We start from the raw sequence: 17,776 nt of genomic DNA on the forward strand, positions 1-17,776 counted from the left end.
CTCATCACAATTTGGGTCTTGATGTGAAACATTCTGCTTGAATTGCAGTGATTCTCATCTTTGCTTTCCTTGCGTGAAAGTGGTTCTGGTTACGGGGTTTTGTTTTGCTTTGCTTGTGCCATCTATGAGAATCCTCTATAGGTTTTATTGAAGACCCCGAGATAAAGATCCTGAGATGAGTTTAGTGTGACTTTGGTTTGCTGAGAGCTTATAAATAGATAGAATCTTAACTATAATGATCCTAGCTACAGACCTCTTTTACAATTAACGTCTGTTTTTGGTCTTTTGGAAATTTCATGAGGACAGATTGGGTTTGCAGGTAAGAGTGTTTGATTTGGTAATTTTATGATGTCAGGAATTATTTTAGGTATTTTGTTTGCGATGAGGAGCTTTATTCGAGTTTTTAATTTTTGAAGGGAGGGCTTATTCAGGTTTTAGTCTAGATGGGAGGGTTATCTTCGATTGTGTCGCCTAGGTTCTTACTTCTTTTCTTTTCTGGTTAGTTCATTAGGTTGTGCCACCTAGGGTTTTTACTTCTCGTTTCTTCTTCTGGTTATTTTAGTGGTAATGGTGAGTGGGCAAGTGAGGTTTCCCGTTCTTCTTCTCTCTCTGTCTCTTTGTTTTTCTCCTTCTTTCCTTTTTCTGTTTCTCTCTTTATTCTTTTTTCCTTTCTCTTTCATTCTTCTCTTCTGTCGTGGTGGCTTATGGGTTTTCGATTCTCCATCTGTTTGAATGCTTTCAAAATTGTCCATACCCTGAAATCATGGGATTTTTACGGAAAGACACTTGAAATCATGGAATTCAAAAGGATACCCTAAGTTTCTTTATCATCTTCCTGCAATTTTTCAATAAACAAACAGAGCATTAATAGTATTAGTATTTGTTTAGTCTTAAAATTCTCATTTTGTTCTCATAGCCCTTTATTTTTTTTATCAAGAATTGAAGTCAAATTTAGACAACGGCACCCTTATCATTTTGACATTGTGCGGGGAAAACTTCACATTATTTACATTTTCTCGGTTTAGAAATTGGAAGTTTAAAAAAAAAAAAATTTGATTTGATCTTTTGAATTTTGGTTTATGTTGGAATTTTATTTTATTTTTTTAAAATAATAATTAATGTAGCAGTAATATTGATTGTGGTTTAAATACTTTTATGAGTTGCTTTGAGATCATGACACTTCTTTAATGGAGTAATTATCTATACGGAATGGAACGAAGTTAAACCATTTACTTAGCATATATTGGTCTATGATTTGTTAGAGTTTAGGCTTAGTTTTGTTGCTGAGATTGCATGTGTGTTTTGTTGGTTCTATATTTTTTTCCTGGGGTTAGGTATTTTGTTTATAGTTTGTTGGTTGTTTTTTCGCTCATTTTGTACTTTAATTTCTTTTTTTCTTTGCTGGATACAACTTTTAATATTTATTTATGTTTCTAAATTGTAAATCATTGTGGTTGGTATTGGTATATCTATTTTTTATTTGAATTTTTAGATGATTTGTCAACAAGTTCATTATATGTTTTAACATAATATTGTATATTTACTGTTTTTGTTCTCATAAAATATTGTTAATATCACTAACAACGTTTATCTAGGCATTGTTGTTAACTATTATTTTATTACTCAATTCAAAGATAAAATATATTATCAAATTATTTAATTATTTAAATTAATTTTTAAACTATACGTGTCAAATAGTAACTTCTGCAGCATGGCGCTGGTTAGTGACTACTTATGTATTATAACTTTAATGTGTTTAGCATTTTTTATGTGTATTATCTTGAAAAATTAAAAGAAGGTAATCCCGTGTTATAAGAAGATGGTCTGGAGTCAATTTTGTTGTTGCTTGCTCTCTCTCTCTCTCTATATATATATATATAATCTTATTAATAATTTAACTTTAACTAGGTAGTAGTATTATATCATAACTCTGTTATACTTTAATTAAATAATAGTATTATATTATAACTCTAATTAGATAATTAGTATTATTATCTTATGATTTGATAAATGCCAACTTGATGTTTCAGTTCACAATATTCTATTTTTCGGGATAATGTTAATCCCCATTTCCTAATGTCGGTGGGGCAAAGAACTCCAATTCCTTGAAATTTCAAACTTAAAAGCTCAACTTGAGTCTTAACAAGGTTTGGAGCGTTATTTGTATAACCCATCGTGCGCTGGTCACCCAAGAGAATAATTTTCGATCATCATATTGAATGAGGAGTTTTACGTAGACAATATAAAAAGAAATGAACCCAGACCTGAAGGAAATTAATCTGAAATTTTCATTTAAAACTTAATTTCTGTTAATAACAAACTTATTAAAGAAATGATTAATTATTGATAAAATTATTATGACTAGTATTAAGATATAGTTGTAGACTTTTATTTGAATTCATGTTTCCTGTTGATCTATATCTAATGCTCAAGACCATCAAAAAGCAAGGGAAAGGGTCCAAGTGCCACTGCCATTCCCAACTCATTCACTTTCACAGGAAGACACGGGGAAGGGTCTAATTTCTCCTTCCCGTGTCACTCATAAATACATACCTCACTCTCAAAAGCAAAGGAAAATCAGACGAGCAAGAAATGGGTGGTGAGACCATGACCCCTCCTAACTTCCCTTCTGGTATCTAAACACTCTCTCTATCTGTTTCCGGTTTGACTTCATTTTTCTTTTTAATGTTTTATTATTCAGCCCTATATTTGATCTTGTTGCAAAATTTGAACATGGCAGAGGATGAACCCTCAGTTGACCAAGATTTCCCACTTCCATCATTGTTTTCCCAGAACCCCACTTTAGTCAGGTATTTTGTTTTGATTTTTTTTTCTGTTTTAAATGATTAAATGATTTCAACTTGTATAATTTTCATGGGATCAATTGGCTTTTGTTGGTGAAACTGGGCCAGGGACGATTTAGGAATGAAGGTTGACCATGGAAAAAAGGAAGTGGATAGGCTGCTTTGTGAAGAATTTGGTCAATTGGCTCCTCAATTTTCTTCTTCTTCTCTGGAGTTTGAAGCTGATGACAAGAGGAGACATAACGTTTACAAAGAGGTCTTGCACAGTTATTGTCAATTGCAGGTTCGAAGTATGAGTCTTAATGAGGTCAAGAGCAAGGTTTTGAGGTATTCATGTTAGCACAATTTCATTTTCTTTCAGAAATAGCCTTCTTTTTTTCCTTTCAAGTAAAAAAGTTCTGTGCTTGGGACAAGAAATAGAAGTTGAATTCTCTAAAGAATAGTGGTTTTAACCTTATCAGTCCAAAGCCTTGAGGTTTTTAGAATTTTGTTCTTTATGGGATAAATTGAGCTTTTAACTTTACTATTTTTTAGTTTCTAATTGATGCCGGAAAGCAAAGTAGTTTGCATGAACTTGATATAACAATTCATATGACCAGGAAGAATTCAGTTTGATTGTATGGAATCAATAAAATCAAACATTGCAATGTATAATTACTTTTGAGGCTTTCTTCTCTCAAAGCTAGTAGAAATGCAGAAATATTAGATTTTTATTTACATTTCAAAAGCAAAAGGATTGTACCCTCTCATCCAAGGTTGTGATATAATTAGTTAACCAACAATTTGTTTGGAATACGAATTATCTTGCTTCGTGATTTCAGATGCTTCTTGCAGAATGCAAACCATTTGAAACAGCATGAACTCTGGAATGTGGATTTTCTGAAACCTTCTTATGGTTCCTACTTAATGATTTAATGCCAAATTTCATCTTGCAAAAATTTACTGTTTTTGTTGAGGTGTTTGATGCTTAGTTTACATGCCAACCAATTGTCCGTTTTTGTTTTATTGGAGGTCTAGTGCATGGTATGCTAAAATTGGGTTTTATATATACTGACAATTCAATATGTAGGGCAGTATGCTCAGAATATTTAATTGTACTTGAAGTTCAGTATTTGTTGTTCATGATGGGTAGAGTTGGTATTACCTTTTATTGACATTTGTAGTTTGACATGAACAGTTATGTCCCTGGAGCATGGATTGAGAATGTTGGTGGCATGAAATCAAGTGATTATGATGTTCCAAAAACAACAGCACTCCTTTTGATTGGTCCAAAAGGGTGTGGAAAAAGTAGTCTTGTCAATAAAATTTCAAGGGTATTTGAAGATGACAAATTTGCACCAGAAAGAGCTCAAGTATCATGTAATGTTGTTTCAATGGTTTGTTTATAGCTGTTGAATTCATGGAGAATTACTTTAATTGTTTTGGCAAAGTAGATGTAGTTATTATATTATCCTCAACCCTAAATTAGTATTTTCCATAAAGCAGTTAATTTGTCTGTTGGAGATGGGACCTGCTATCTTCAAGAATACACGATCCCAAGAGGTTCAGCTTCGTTCTGTCTTTATGATTCCCGGAGTTTGTGTAATGACACTTCTGATAACATTAATATGATTAAGTGTTGGATGACAAAAGGTGTTCGTCATGAGGAACTTGTTGTCAGGTTTGCATTTTTTAACTTTTCAGAGTAGTTTCTGTCAGGCATGGAAGTTTTCCTATTTTCAGATTAATTTATCTCAGTGATTTGTTAATCAGGAAATCAGATCAATCTAGTTTAAGGAGGAGAATGAAGTGCAAAACACGAGAGCGAAGTTGGAAGTCCTGCGAGACCAGGACAGTTAATTTTGTCATTTTTGTTGTGGATGGGATTACTGTCTTGAAATCTATGGAGGGTGATGGCCCAGACGAGACACAATACATGGAGATGATCACCAGGGCTTTCATGTGTCCATACGTGTCATTTAAAGGTACAGAGATGTTATTATGTTTTTATTTCACGTCACTTGTGGAGTTAATCAATAAGACTTAAGTTTATGGACTCCGTCAATAATTGGCTTCCTGCTTTTCTTGCCTTGGTTAAATTATGTTCACTGGATTTAGAATGTGAGCAAGAAGGCAGAAGCTAACAGTTAACAATACTTGACATGGGGAATGAGTACACTAAAGGAGGAAAGTTGATTCCAAAAAAGAAGTGGACTATGAGACACAACCCCTTAACCCATCACTTTTGCCCCACAGAAAACAAGAACGAAGAAAAGGATACAAGAAGAAAGGGAATATTTCATCAAGGGTCAGAAAGCCTGTAAAAGCATGTATACTGTCAACTGGAGCAAGTGATGATAAATACAAGTTGATCTCCTTGTCCTTATGTAAGACATGAGAGATTACCGGCGAGAATTCCTGAAGTCTAACAATCAAGGATGCAAGATCTCATGAGCGCTATACCAAAATATGCTTTGCTAAGTAACTTGCAGTTCAATTAGAATTAATCTTCAGGCTTTAGAGGGTTTGCTGCATTAGGAAATAATGTTGGTCTCTTTAGTTTTTGGCAGCAATCTCGAGAAGTCAAATTTTAAGTTCATTCAAAAAAGTACTGATTGGCTGGTAACCATGTTGAATTATAGTTAAATGTTTCATTTTATATTTTCTGCATTTTTTTCTTACTCTCCTCTTCCTTGTTGATTTTTCTTTTGATTTTCTGGATGAGTCAATATGACTTTGTCTTTTCAGGTGATCAACTTGCTAAATGCTTCTTCTTTTTTCAGATGATAAACCTGCTGTGGTTATCACACATGGGGATTTACTTTCACTTGCTGATCGTGCTCGTGTCCGTGTTCATTTGGGAGAGCTGCTGGGTATTCCACCTGCAAAACAAATTTTTGACATTCCAGGTTATCTCATCAAGTCATTTACTATCTTTTCATAATCTATTAAATAACTCTTTGCCACCCAATGATTTATGCAATTGATTAGATCAAGGGATTGAATGAAAGCCTTTGAGATTGCAGAAAGCGATGATCCAGCAACAGCGTTGACAATTGTTGATATGTTGCGCTATTCACTGGAGCATGCAGATCGAAATCTGCCACGCAAGAACTGGGTAATGGAAACGATATGGTCTTTCTTGCGCCCATAATGATGGTTAAGATGTTCTGACTGGCAGTATTTTCATTTTACTCCGATTGAAAAAGCAGGCTGATAATTGATATGCCTGCTTGTTTCGGTTGATTTCATAATGCTTGAAATTTCTTGGGATGTGTTTTGCTCTGATCCAAAATTTTTGTAGGAATCTTCCTTAGGTTGTCAATAAGCAAGTCATTTAGCTATTGTGTTGTTGTATGCTCTGGACATGCGATATATGTATGTAATTATTTGTGATGTCTAAGTATGATGCCCCAGTAGTGATACTTGATTAATTATTTTGTTTGAGAGATCTCTACCTGGCCATGCTGATAATTGATATGCCTGCTTGTTTTGGTTGATTTCATAATGCTTGAAATTTCTTGGGAAGTGTTTTGCTCTGATCCAGAATTTTTCTGGGAATCTTCATTAGGCTGTCAACAAGCAAGTCATTTAGCTTTTGTGTTGTTGTACACTCTGGACATGCAATTCATGTATGTAATTATTCGTGATGTCTCAGTATGAAGCCCCAATGGTGATACTTCATTAATTATTTTGTTTGAGAGATCCCTGCTTGGCTGCTATTGAATCTTTGTTGCTGAGTAATGGCTATGATAATCTCATGCAGGTATACAAAGTCTTTCTATCAGCATGCACATATCTGTTAGCAATGCTGGGGATTGCCATAGTAGCAGCTTACGTGAAACATTTGAAAATGAGACATGCTCACAAATCAGAATTTCACATAGATTGGCGTGCTATACGGCACATGTGGTTAGAGGATTAATTAAAGTCAGCTTCCTTTGTCTAGTTCGATACCCTTCAATCAAGTTCATACGCCACGTAAATGCATTCTCTTTGAATGATTTTGTATATGTAAATGGTTTTATCTTTGTGATATAGGTGGATTTCCAAACTATTTAATGATTGGAATAAGCTTTGGTATTGTTCTAAGGTTGACAGTGTATTGGTTTAATACATTGTTATGTTAATATGATGATTACTTGATCTGTCAGTATTGGTATTAGTACTATGTTATGTTAATAATGTAAAGTTGGATTCTCTTTGAAGTAGAGGAAAATGTAATCCGTTGATAAGCACGAGATCGGACAACTTTAAGCTGAATGCTCTCCTTCCAACTTGTTCTGCCTTTTGTAAATTTGGAATTGTGACGCACTTTGTCACGAGTATAAACACTACAAAATTCTAATATTTGATGGAAACCAAATACTGATGGTGTTTTTTTCAGTTGTGTAAAGCATATTTGATTGAATAATAAGGGACATTGAGATAATTTAAGGCTAATTTCCTCTGCCTTTGCCTAAAGCAACTTCAGCTGAAGGCATAAAATAAAATAAACTGAAGTATGGTTGTTGGGTTGAGGGACGAGACGGCCATGTTTTGCCAGCAATCTAATGGCTTAGCTTAAGCTTCATTCCGAGTCTTAATCTTATTAAGACCATAATCAGGTAGTGAAAGGAATTGGTTTCGATGAGATTTTATGTGCTGATTAATCTCATCCACTTAGAAAGTAAGTGTAATAAATGATGTGCACAAAAATACACAGGATAAGATTTTGGCAATCGAGTCAAAGGCCTAGTAAAACTTTCACGACATTCATTTTGGAAGTACTTGCAATAAACTAAATTGACTTGGGAAAGTCTATGTCAGCTTTCACACCTGAGGTCCTTACCTGGACTTGATAAGGCAATGAATTGAGAATACAAAGTTACTTGCATCAGCTTTTCAGTTCGGACAGAAGACAAGCCAAGTACAATCAAGCAAGCAAAACATGGGTGGTCATCAGATCAATCCTCCCATTCCCACTCCTGGTACTCTCTTTGTTCTTTTTAGTTTTCCTCCTGGTACTCATTTGCCTTTTGATACTGTAACAAATCGGCATTGATATTTGCAAACATTAAACATGTTAGAGGAAAAATCTTCAATGGACCAAGATTACTCAAACCCATCATTGCCATCCCAACCCTTCAATTTTCCCAGGTATTTCCTTCTATTCTTTGCTATTTCTTTTCTACAAATTTTCCTGCAATGAGATGATCTCCTTTCTTTTCTCAGATTTTTTTTTATAGATTGTTAATATATTTTAAATAATGAATACTGAGCTTGGTTTCAAATGTCTGAGGGCTGACTTCAGCGTGAAGGTCGAGGATGGGAGAGTCAGCCAAGATAATCGGGTGATTTCTGGCGAACTCGACCAAGTTGGTCCTTTCTCGACCTCTTCTTTGGAGATTGAAGCTAATCAAAGGAGGAGACGCAATACTTACTCAGAGGTCTTTCAGAGTTATGATCCATTGCGGGTTCACAGCAAAATTCTGGATGAGGCCAAGAGCAAGATTTTGAGGTGTTCATTTTAGCTCAAATTCATTTTTTCGTGCAGTGTCGCACCTATACAAGACCATTTTTAAATTTTTTTCTGTTTGATTTAAAAGACAAGAAAGGTTGAAGTAACAATTAAGGCACATTTTTCTTCATTGTTAGAGAGAAATTAAGATTACTTGTGTAAAGAATTCAATTTAAAGGCATTGTAGCACCTGCCAAATAAAACCTGCAATCGAAGCCTTATTCTCTGAAACCAGGAGCATAGGTGTCAGTTTATTTTGGTCTATGTTATAAACCAGAACATTTCATACAAGGAGGACTACATTTTTCTCACATCTAAGGCTGTCAAGATAAAAACATTTTGCATATAGAATCTGCTTAAACTGCAAATTGTTTTGGCTTGTTGATTTCCAGTTTTTCTTAGAGTGTGCACATCACTTTCTGTAATATGGACTTTGGAGTTTAGAAACCTCTTTGCAATTGCCTTAGACGTTCAGTGCTTGATTTCTCTTAAAATTGAACATGGTGAAGAAATTTCTGACATGTAAGACATTTTTACTACGCTATTATTTAACTTAATATTTCTGTAATTATATTTGGTTTATATTTCACCTGCCAGGTAAATGTCAGTTTTCATTTAACCAGTGGCTGCAATGTGCAGTATTCTTAAACAGATATAACTGATATCTGTAAGCCTGTGTGCTGGCCTTTCATGCGACAATAGTTCTCTCAGTATTTTTGGTTGAGCTGAAACATCTACAATATTCTGTTTATGATGACTAAAAGTCAGTTTCTGTGGCCTGATTTGATATGGTTGCTTAACATTAACAGCTATGTCCCTGGAGCATGGATTGACAATGTGGGCAGTGACTATGATGTGCCAAAAACGACGACCCTCCTTTTGGTTGGTCCAAAAGGGTGTGGAAAAAGCAGTCTTATAAACAAAATCTCAAGAATATTTGAAGATGACAAGTTTGCATCAGAAAGAGCTCAAGTATCATGTATTGTTATGTCATTGGTTTGTTACAATGTCAATTTGTGGAGAAGCTGTCTTCACTTTGAATTATTTGCTACTAGATAATCTTATATTTTACTCAACTTTTAATCTGTTTTTTCTCTGAAGCAGACAATCCATCTGTTGGAGATGGGACCTACTTTCTTCAAGAATATATGATCCCAAGAGGCTCGACTTCTTTCTGTCTTTACGATACCAGAAGTTTGAGTGATGCCAAGTCTGAAAACATTGATATGATAAAGTGTTGGATGACCAAAGGTGTTCGTCATGGAGAACTAATTATCAGGTCTGAATTCCTATTTGACCAGCATTTTCTTTGACACATATAGTTTTGCCCATTTAGATTAATTCATCTCTCTGATTTGCTTATCAGGGAATCAGATGGTTCAAGGTTAAGGAGCAGAATGAAGTGCAAAACTCAAGAAGACAATTGTCAGTCCACTGAGATGAGGAAGGTTAATTTTGTCATTTTTGTTGTTCATGGTGTTTCATTTCTGAAATCCATGGAAGGTGATGACAATGAAGGGAAACAGTACATACAATTAATTACTAAAGTTTTTAATTGCCCGCACCTGTCATTCAAAGGTTAATACATCAGTAATTTTTATTTCACGTCTCTCCCCCTTTTTCTATGTCTTGTTTTAATTTACTGATAATTTATGGCTGTGGGAATGCTCAAATGAAATAGGTGGTTGTAACTAGTGCTATAAGCAGAAAAGAATACAGAAGAAGGAAGCATTTCTTACCCAAAAAAAAAAAAAAAAAACTGTGAGATACAGGCAAACCCCACTCCCCCTCATTTTGACATTGCACAAAATGACAGAAGAGAAGGCATTATAAAAGGGGTATTGAACGTCAGTGACAGCATATTAGCTTTAGCTTGGGAAAATAGAAAATCAAGTGAGAAAAACTAGGAGTTTCCCTCTCTGGTGATATGCCAGAGAAAGAGGAGAGAATACTGGCAAGTTATCCTCAAGCTTCAAATGGGATGGATAAAAGGACTGATGAAAGACTTTGAACAAAATCTGTTTTGCAAGTAATTGGAAATTCAGTTACCAATACCTCAAAGTTTAGGTGGCTTTTCTGTAGTAGGATATTTGTGTCAGTGTTTTTACAAAAGAAACTTTATGTGAATCCAAGAAATTCAAAATTTAAGCCAACTTAAAACGGTGTTGAGTGTCCTAAAACATTAGCTGCTAGTTTGAACATAATGTGTTGGTTAAATGTTTCATCTCTATCTTTTGTATTCTTGCTTTTTCCCTTGTCTCTTCTTACTTTTAGTATTTAGATCAGTCTCTCTGTCACTCTCTCTCTCTCTGTATGTCTATATAGGGTGATCAAATTGCTAAATGCTTCCTTTTTCTTGTATTTTAGATGATAAACCTGTTGTTGTTGTCACACATGGTGATTTACTTTCGCTGTCTGACCGTTTGCGTATTCGTGTCCATTTGGGAGAGCTTCTGGGAATTCCACCAGCGAAACAAATTTTTGACATTCCAGGTGATTTTATCAAGTTACTTTTTGACTGTCTTCACATTCTTGATCCAATTCAATTACCTTTTATCACTCGGTAATTTATACTAGTGATTATAAATTATTAAGTATAAACTTTTGAGCTTGCAGAAAGCTGTGATCCAATAACAGAGTTGACAATTGTTGAAATGTTGCGGTATTCACTTGAGCATGCAGATCGAAACCTTCCTCGAAAGAACTGGGTTCTTGACCGGGTATGGTTTTTCTTGTATGATTTATCTGAGCTGCTTCTCATTTTACACAGTTTAAAGTATGGATGAACCTTGTACATATTTGATATTATCATCATAACTCACACAGATGTGCACACAGACATGCACAAATGCATATAAGCTCTTAAGTTTAGCTCAAGCAGCTGGTAGGAACCCGATGTATATCTGTATCTGTTAATTTGCAGTATGAATTTCCATGCAATGTAATCATATTTCAGGAACCTTGTTTGAACCAGTGATGTCAATATTTTGCTTCCTCTGTCCCAGAATATCCCAAACATTACTGATTTTAGCGGATGACTCTGGTCTATGTCAATTCAAAATAAAAAAGATGAAGAAGCATGTAAAAGTGCACTTGGATTCATATTAGTTGTGCAAAACAAAAACAGAGAATAAGCAAAGTCATTCTTACATGGAGAATCTCACAATTCTGTCCTAATGGCCCCGATGTTCATGCAGCAGTCAAATCTATGTAAAAGGGTGACCGCCTTTATAACCCTGCCCTGTTTACTCATCTACCTCTAACCATCAAGTCAAATTCGTTGTGCACAACACAGTTCACAAACTCTAAGTTTCTCTTATCAAGAACCTTCGAATGCTGTCTCTTAAGCTGGCTTTAAACTCCTTGTGGAAGTGTTTCTCATTTTGATGCAATTTGTTTTCTTTTTTTTTTTTGATAAATATACAATTTAGTGGAGAAGCTTGTGACTTCAAGTTTGTCCCTAGTTTTGGTACTCATTTCTGGGCAGATGCCAATGCAAGTGGTTTGCCTCTTCTCTTGGTGGTTCAGGGATAGCAATTTTACCACTACAATATACCATTTAAACCCCTAATTTGATTGTTGGTTCTCAACAGAGTAGTTTTCCGCAATGGATGTGTCGAAACTAGGTTTTATTAAATGTAATATGCAAAATTTATATTTCTTGATCGTGCAGACTCTATGTTATATAGGTTTTATATGTGGTAAGAAATACAATTCAGTGCTTCTGAACGGTGTACAACTGGTGATATAAAGTGCACCCCGCCGAAAGGGACATGACTAATTATAGTTTTTGTAACATCATTCTTGTTTGCTATTGAATTTTTTTCTTGCACAAGCAGTCCTCTGTGTCGCAAGTATGCTGACTATGGTATGTTGCATGCAGGTGCACAAGGTTTCTGTACCTGCGTGTGTTTGTCTGCTAATAAACCTTGGGATCGCAATGGTATCTGCTCATATGAAACATCTGAATGTGGACCATGCCCGCAAATCAAAATCTCGCAGAGATCGGGGTACCATCTGGCACAAGTGGTTAGACTAGGAGTACATTTACCTTTTATGTCAGGTTTGTTGCCCTTTAATCAAATTCTTATGGAAGATAAACATAGTTTGAGTGACTTCATGTGTAAATGAAATAAGCTTTTCATATTAAATGCTGCCCATTTGAATAACCTTTCGTATCACTCTGGAATTTACAATGCATTGTACTCTTGTATACTTGACAATGAGTATGTTGATAACGTTAAGCTATATCCACTTGTCAAGCGTAAACTAATATAATCATTTGATATGTACATGTCTGAAGTTTTGCTTTATTTTTTTTAGGAAGTGTAACATTTTTGTTCTTTACCCGAATGCTATACTTAATTTCACCTAGCTGAATTCTTTATTAATACTTCCAATCATATTTTGGCTTGTGAGGTGGAACTTGCGGGTGACATAGTGATCATGATATTGAGTATCACTGTTGCAAGGATTTTTGTTTGTCACTAGGGAAAAGATTAATAAGGTGATATACCTCTTTTTCCTGCAAGTTCATTTTATGTGATTCCTTGCTTGGATGAGGGCATGCTGTCTTCTACCGATCATTTCAGCTATGGCAGATATGAGAGTGGATGGAGCATGTTAATCGCCATGGCCGGCTAAACTCTGACTGAGGCCTGGGGCCGCAAAACCAAGGGTCTATAGACCTGCTTGTAAAGGGGGTGAGTCTTTTTGAGCTGGGTCTACAGCAACCTGAGTGAGTGGTCGTTTGGATTTCTCAATCCTCCAGCTTATTCATGTGTCAGCTGAGCATTCATAGGAAGTTTCCTGGGTTATGCCGCCTTCCCAAATACCGGCTTTGAGATGAAGAAAAACGTCTATATCTGAATCGAAGATCACAAACCAAGTAACCATTTGAACCTGAGCCTGACTACCTGAATTTTCAAATGGATATAGTGGATTGGGCTGATTTAGTTCTAAATTCCTCGGCCTACCTTAGCAGAAGGAAAGCAGTATTAATCCTCTTGATCTGAGCTTGGGTAATGGATAAAATTAGACTTTGAGGATAGCGGCCATCTACAAGCCACGAGGTCATTACTAGGGAGACTCGTATGCTCAATGCTAAACCAAGACACAACTTCTGGCACTAAACAAGATTTTAGGTATCCTGTTATTGAACTATGGTCTCCATACATTATTGAGGAAAAAGATTGCAGGAAAAGAATTAAGGCAAAAGATGGGTCTGACATTCCAACCACAGATTTCTGAACTTGCTACCAGTATTCCTTAACATTGACAGCTTGACATATTGCATCAATCTAAAAGGTTGTGGTCTTGTGGAGGAGGTTTATGGCCTAATGCTGAGACTTTTCTGGCTCTAATTGAACAGGAATTGTCCTTTTAACTTGAGTACGCGTAAATTGGAAATCCCACTCGGGTCGGATTTTCTACTCCATAAGTTTCTGAAGATAAAACATATAACAAGCATGTACCTATTACCAACAATTGAGCCTTTAACTAAAGCTTCACGAATCTGACCCCCTTATATCCTAATGGAAAAGCATCCTTGTTGTGGAGCACTTGGGAGAAGTGGTATGACAAAAGTTGCTAGTTTTGCAAGATTGAAAATAACAGAGGATTGAGTAGAAGCAGTATTTTCTGCTGCAGTTAGGTGTGATTATGGGCATTATATCGCCAATATATTAAAAAAAGATAAAGATGCTCAAATAAAAATTATAACAATAAAGTGAGAAGTTTAACCTTAATCTATACTTTTTATTTTCCATGTTTTCTATTGGTGTACAAATTTCACCAACTTCGTTGTTCCATGGAAATCTTTAATAAAAAAAAACAAGAGTATGCCCAGAATAGTAATAATGGAATCAATGACTCACCCCAGAAAATTTTTGAGGATTTATGCTACCGACGGTGGGGAAAAAAAGAATCTCAATTGTTGTACCTTCTGCGAATAAATGGAATTCCTGCCGCCAATAATCTACTGGAACAAACCCAGGCTGCATTTTGGTAATCCATGAATATATCATTTTCTGCACTGCTGCAGATTGAAAAAGCATGAACGGAGGCAAAGAAATAACCTCTGAAAAAGTACTTCAGGTTATAACTACAATATTCCAGATGTAGTACTGTTTGGAATGCTCTGCAAAAACATAGCCCTAGCAGCAGGATCAGTTGAAAATCGACCTAGCACAGCAATGGTAGCTGTGTTACTGCCAAACTTCTCAATCCCTCTAGAAATCATACAGGTGTGGTTAGCCTCCACAACTACCATGATATCTCCACCTAAGATTGATGAAACCATCTCCGCTATTTGCCTGGTGAGTCTTTCTTGTACTTGGAGCTTAAAACCATAAAAATGTACTATTGACTGCAAAAGGGTCTTTCCAATGGGATTGAATCCTTCAGGACAGAAGTATCCAATATGGACCACACCATGAAAAGGAAGTAGATGATGCTCACATTGAGACCAGAATGATAGATTCAACTCAGAATGCATCTGTTCATTATTGTGGGAGCAGACTTCCCTGCTACGTTTAAGATCTGTTCTGCCACAAGCAAAGCCATTCAGCTTCATCTCCAAGTTTGTATTCTGAAAGTTCATCAACCACCTCACAAAATGGGTAGGAGTTTCTACAAGCTCTTTCCTTAATGGATCTTCACCCAAAGATCTCAGTATTGAAGCTACTGCAGCAACCATTCCAGGGTTGGGTGCTACTAACTCAGGGGAAATTTTAGCACCTGAGGAAGAATAGGAAGGGCACCAACTTTGTTCTGTAGAGTCCCTAATTAGAATTTTCTCCACAGTTACTCCTCTGAATTTCAAAAGACCCAGAAAATCACTCCAAGCAACAGCATTTTCATTTTCAAAAACCCCTGAACCAGAAGACACCAGCACCTTAACCCATCCTTGATGCTTTGAGTCAAGAAAGATGGACTCCAGATTTGGGAAATGAATGTGGAAACACTGGAGTATAACAGCAACCCCTGCCGGCTTGATTCCATGGTGCAGAGCTGAACATACCTCATCAGCAAGACGCTGTGGGTCTTGCAGTCGTTTTGCAAAGATATCAGCAACTCTAGAGAGTTTGCTTAATCCCACTACCCGCTGACCAGATGGCACATATCCTACATGACACTTAACCTGAAATGGGAGCAAGCAAGACTCACAGTATGAGAACAGGTCAAGATCTCGAACAATCACAAGCCCACCGGCTCCTCCAGCATGACCAGCTCCATCATGGAAACCCACTTCAGGGAATAAAGCTCCCTGAACAATATCCTTTACTTTTTGTTTGTAACCTGAAGAAGTTAATGGAAAAGCCTTGATCAAAGCTTAGCACAGAATATGAGATTTCAAGAACACATGCAAATACATATGCCTATGTGTAAACAAACATAATATATTCATGCACAACAATTCTCAATCAATAGGAAAGTAGACACATCTTATACAAATAAATCACTGGTAAAGGACCTTATTATAGCTTCCAAAACTTCATATAAACAATATATAATCTCGCATGCTAATGTCTATATTGGAGCCCATTACTCGCAAGCTGAAGCCCAAACATACTTAATCAAACAACCCTAATATACTCATGCTTTAATAATATTTCTCTGTTGCATTTGTTTGTTTTGGCTTGATCACGCCGGTTAAGTCCCATGCAGCAGAAAAAGGAAACTAATACATGGACAGCGTCTGCATGTTGGTTTGCCAACAGTAATAAGACCTCGGAACTGGACCAAAAAGAAGAAAAAACAACCTTGTACATATTGATTGCGAATTACAAAACGAAACTAATGCAAGAGCATTAGAGCAGATCACTCCCATCACCATCGAAGATAGTGAAGATTCTCTAGCTAATTCGGTCTCAACAAAAGACAAAAACTTTATTCTACTTTATAGCTGAACCAGACTCCAAAGAGTGAAAATTAACAACCTTCTTCAACCGGGTCTGCATGTTATAAAATATATAAAAGTAACATGCAGATCTTAGAGAAATTATAGTAATTACTATTACTATCATAAGAAACTAGAATCAGGGAAAAGAAAGGGTGGGTTTAGAAGGAAAGGAAAATATAAAGCACCTCTGGTTCCTTCTCGAAGTGCCTTGGCAACACGAAGAGGAGTTTTCTTGAGACCTTCTCTATTGACATCTTCACCCAGACCCTGCAACAGAACTTTCACAGCATCCTCAATAGCTATAGTCTCTGGTTTTTTCTCCAAACCCAGGTCACTTATATCCAGCTTCATTCCATTCTCAAGGTCAGCACAAAAATGTCCCTCATCCAAAGCGCCCATTGACAGAACCACAAAAGACAAAAAGAAACCAAGCTTGATCCAAATTTAAACTAATGAAAATCAAAAGCTTGAATCAATCCAAAAATCCACGGGACAATCAGAATGTTAATTCGAAATCCAAATTTTAATAAAGAAACTTGTCAAATCCGAGGTACCCAGATGCAAAAAAAAAAAAAAAACGTAAAAGAAAGATATGAATAACTATAACAGAGAAAGAGATCAGCTGAGGAAACAGAGACAGAGGAGGAGGCGAAGGGAAAGGAAGGGATATGTAGGGCTGCCGTTGGCCTTTGAAATGTGCGGATCTTCTCCTATGTTTTATATTATTTTTTAATAAAAGAAAGACGACATCTTGTTTGCCAGAGGTAAGTGAGGGGTGGGGCCCATTCAGAAGGGCTGTATTTGTACGGGAGTGCAAAAGCTATCTCGCCTGCTGCTGCAGCCTCCACTGTTTCGTTATCTCTACCGAGGCAATATTGCCGAGAAAAGACAATGGTGGTGGCGCCCCAAGGAAGAAGGGGAAAGGGAAAGAGAGGTTTGGGTTTTTTGGCACCTTGAAAATTATAGCCTTCCCGGAGCTCTTTTTAAGGGCAAAATTGAGTGTTTGGTTTTTGACTATTTGACACCAGGATGGAGAGAGAGGGGCATGAGCCAAAAAGCGTGTTGTGGGTGTGGGTCAAAGGATGGATGGGGCCCAAATCTAACATGGGTAGGAGGAGAAGGTGGCACATCTCACCAACCCACCAAAGCGAAAAGAGCCCGAATGTCCCCGAATCTTTGCTTGTTAGCCACCACGAGGGTTATGGGCAAATTTGGTCATCGCCCACATCCTCAAATCTTGGTGTAAATTTGTCTTTTTCCTTTACGATTTTGCGGTAGAATTTTGTGTTTGTGCCTGTGAAAACAGAAAAAAAAAAAAACACAAAGTTACTTTTGGGACTACAACTGGATAACATCAATATTTGAAATGCTTTCAGACATGCTGATCGATGATTAAATGTTCATGATAATGATAGAATGTAATGATGAGTCTGGCTTCTTTTAATGCTTTATTAGGAATGCATTCATTCTACTCAATCTTTTCTCTCTACCATCACTGAAAATTGCAGTTGTTGTGTGGAGCAACCTTTTTTTGCCAAAAAGATCAATCAACAAGTACACGGAATTCCTTTAATCAAACGTCATAATTTT

The 17,776-nt window shown here is 36.3% G+C and overlaps 3 protein-coding genes across 4 annotated transcripts; 2 read left to right on the forward strand and 1 right to left on the reverse strand.

Moving 5' to 3' along the window:
• On the forward strand, positions 2,372–6,936 carry LOC18612692. 2 transcript variants are annotated; one of them, XM_007049600.2, is made up of 9 exons: positions 2,382–2,632; positions 2,741–2,810; positions 2,913–3,131; positions 3,982–4,163; positions 4,290–4,464; positions 4,557–4,768; positions 5,567–5,692; positions 5,810–5,901; positions 6,550–6,936. In XM_007049600.2, the coding sequence occupies exons 1-9, from the start codon at positions 2,593–2,595 to the stop codon at positions 6,706–6,708; spliced, it is 1,275 nt and encodes a 424-aa protein (XP_007049662.2). In that variant the 5' UTR covers positions 2,382–2,592; the 3' UTR covers positions 6,709–6,936. The 2 variants fall into 2 exon arrangements, with proteins under 2 accessions (XP_017974272.1, XP_007049662.2); XM_018118783.1 differs by lacking the exons at positions 5,810–5,901; positions 6,550–6,936 and adding an exon at positions 5,775–5,806 and having other exon boundaries at positions 2,372–2,632.
• LOC18612693 lies at positions 7,564–12,577 on the forward strand. Its single transcript, XM_018118787.1, has 9 exons — positions 7,564–7,753; positions 7,853–7,922; positions 8,077–8,283; positions 9,093–9,262; positions 9,388–9,562; positions 9,650–9,861; positions 10,651–10,776; positions 10,900–11,003; positions 12,167–12,577. Exons 1-9 carry the CDS (start codon positions 7,714–7,716, stop codon positions 12,320–12,322), a joined length of 1,260 nt encoding a protein of 419 aa, XP_017974276.1. The 5' UTR covers positions 7,564–7,713; the 3' UTR covers positions 12,323–12,577.
• On the reverse strand, positions 13,907–17,174 carry LOC18612694 (GTP cyclohydrolase 1). Its single transcript, XM_018118727.1, has 2 exons — positions 16,372–17,174; positions 13,907–15,582 (listed from the first exon to the last, which is right to left on the reverse strand). Exons 1-2 carry the CDS (start codon positions 16,583–16,585, stop codon positions 14,387–14,389), a joined length of 1,410 nt encoding a protein of 469 aa, XP_017974216.1. The 5' UTR covers positions 16,586–17,174; the 3' UTR covers positions 13,907–14,386.

The sequence above is a fragment of the Theobroma cacao genome, chromosome 1 (genome assembly GCF_000208745.1).
Source record: "Theobroma cacao cultivar B97-61/B2 chromosome 1, Criollo_cocoa_genome_V2, whole genome shotgun sequence".
NCBI classification, from domain to species: Eukaryota; Viridiplantae; Streptophyta; class Magnoliopsida; order Malvales; family Malvaceae; genus Theobroma; species Theobroma cacao.

What these genes read in the sequence shown, in the direction of transcription:
- LOC18612692 (XM_007049600.2), top strand. Translation starts at nt 2,593, where the DNA reads ATGGGTGGTGAGACCATGACCCCTCCTAACTTCCCTTCTG. An exon ending in TCCATACGTGTCATTTAAAG is followed by an intron (nt 4,769 to 5,566) that starts GTACAGAGATGT and finishes TTCTTTTTTCAG; the next exon opens with ATGATAAACCTGCTGTGGTT. An exon ending in ACAAATTTTTGACATTCCAG is followed by an intron (nt 5,693 to 5,809) that starts GTTATCTCATCA and finishes TTGAGATTGCAG; the next exon opens with AAAGCGATGATCCAGCAACA.
- LOC18612693 (XM_018118787.1), top strand. Translation starts at nt 7,714, where the DNA reads ATGGGTGGTCATCAGATCAATCCTCCCATTCCCACTCCTG. An exon ending in CATGGAGAACTAATTATCAG is followed by an intron (nt 9,563 to 9,649) that starts GTCTGAATTCCT and finishes TTTGCTTATCAG; the next exon opens with GGAATCAGATGGTTCAAGGT. An exon ending in ACAAATTTTTGACATTCCAG is followed by an intron (nt 10,777 to 10,899) that starts GTGATTTTATCA and finishes TTGAGCTTGCAG; the next exon opens with AAAGCTGTGATCCAATAACA.
- LOC18612694 (XM_018118727.1), bottom strand. Translation starts at nt 16,585, where the DNA reads ATGGGCGCTTTGGATGAGGGACATTTTTGTGCTGACCTTGAGAATGGA. An exon ending in ACTTCGAGAAGGAACCAGAG is followed by an intron (nt 15,583 to 16,371) that starts GTGCTTTATATT and finishes TAACTTCTTCAG; the next exon opens with GTTACAAACAAAAAGTAAAG.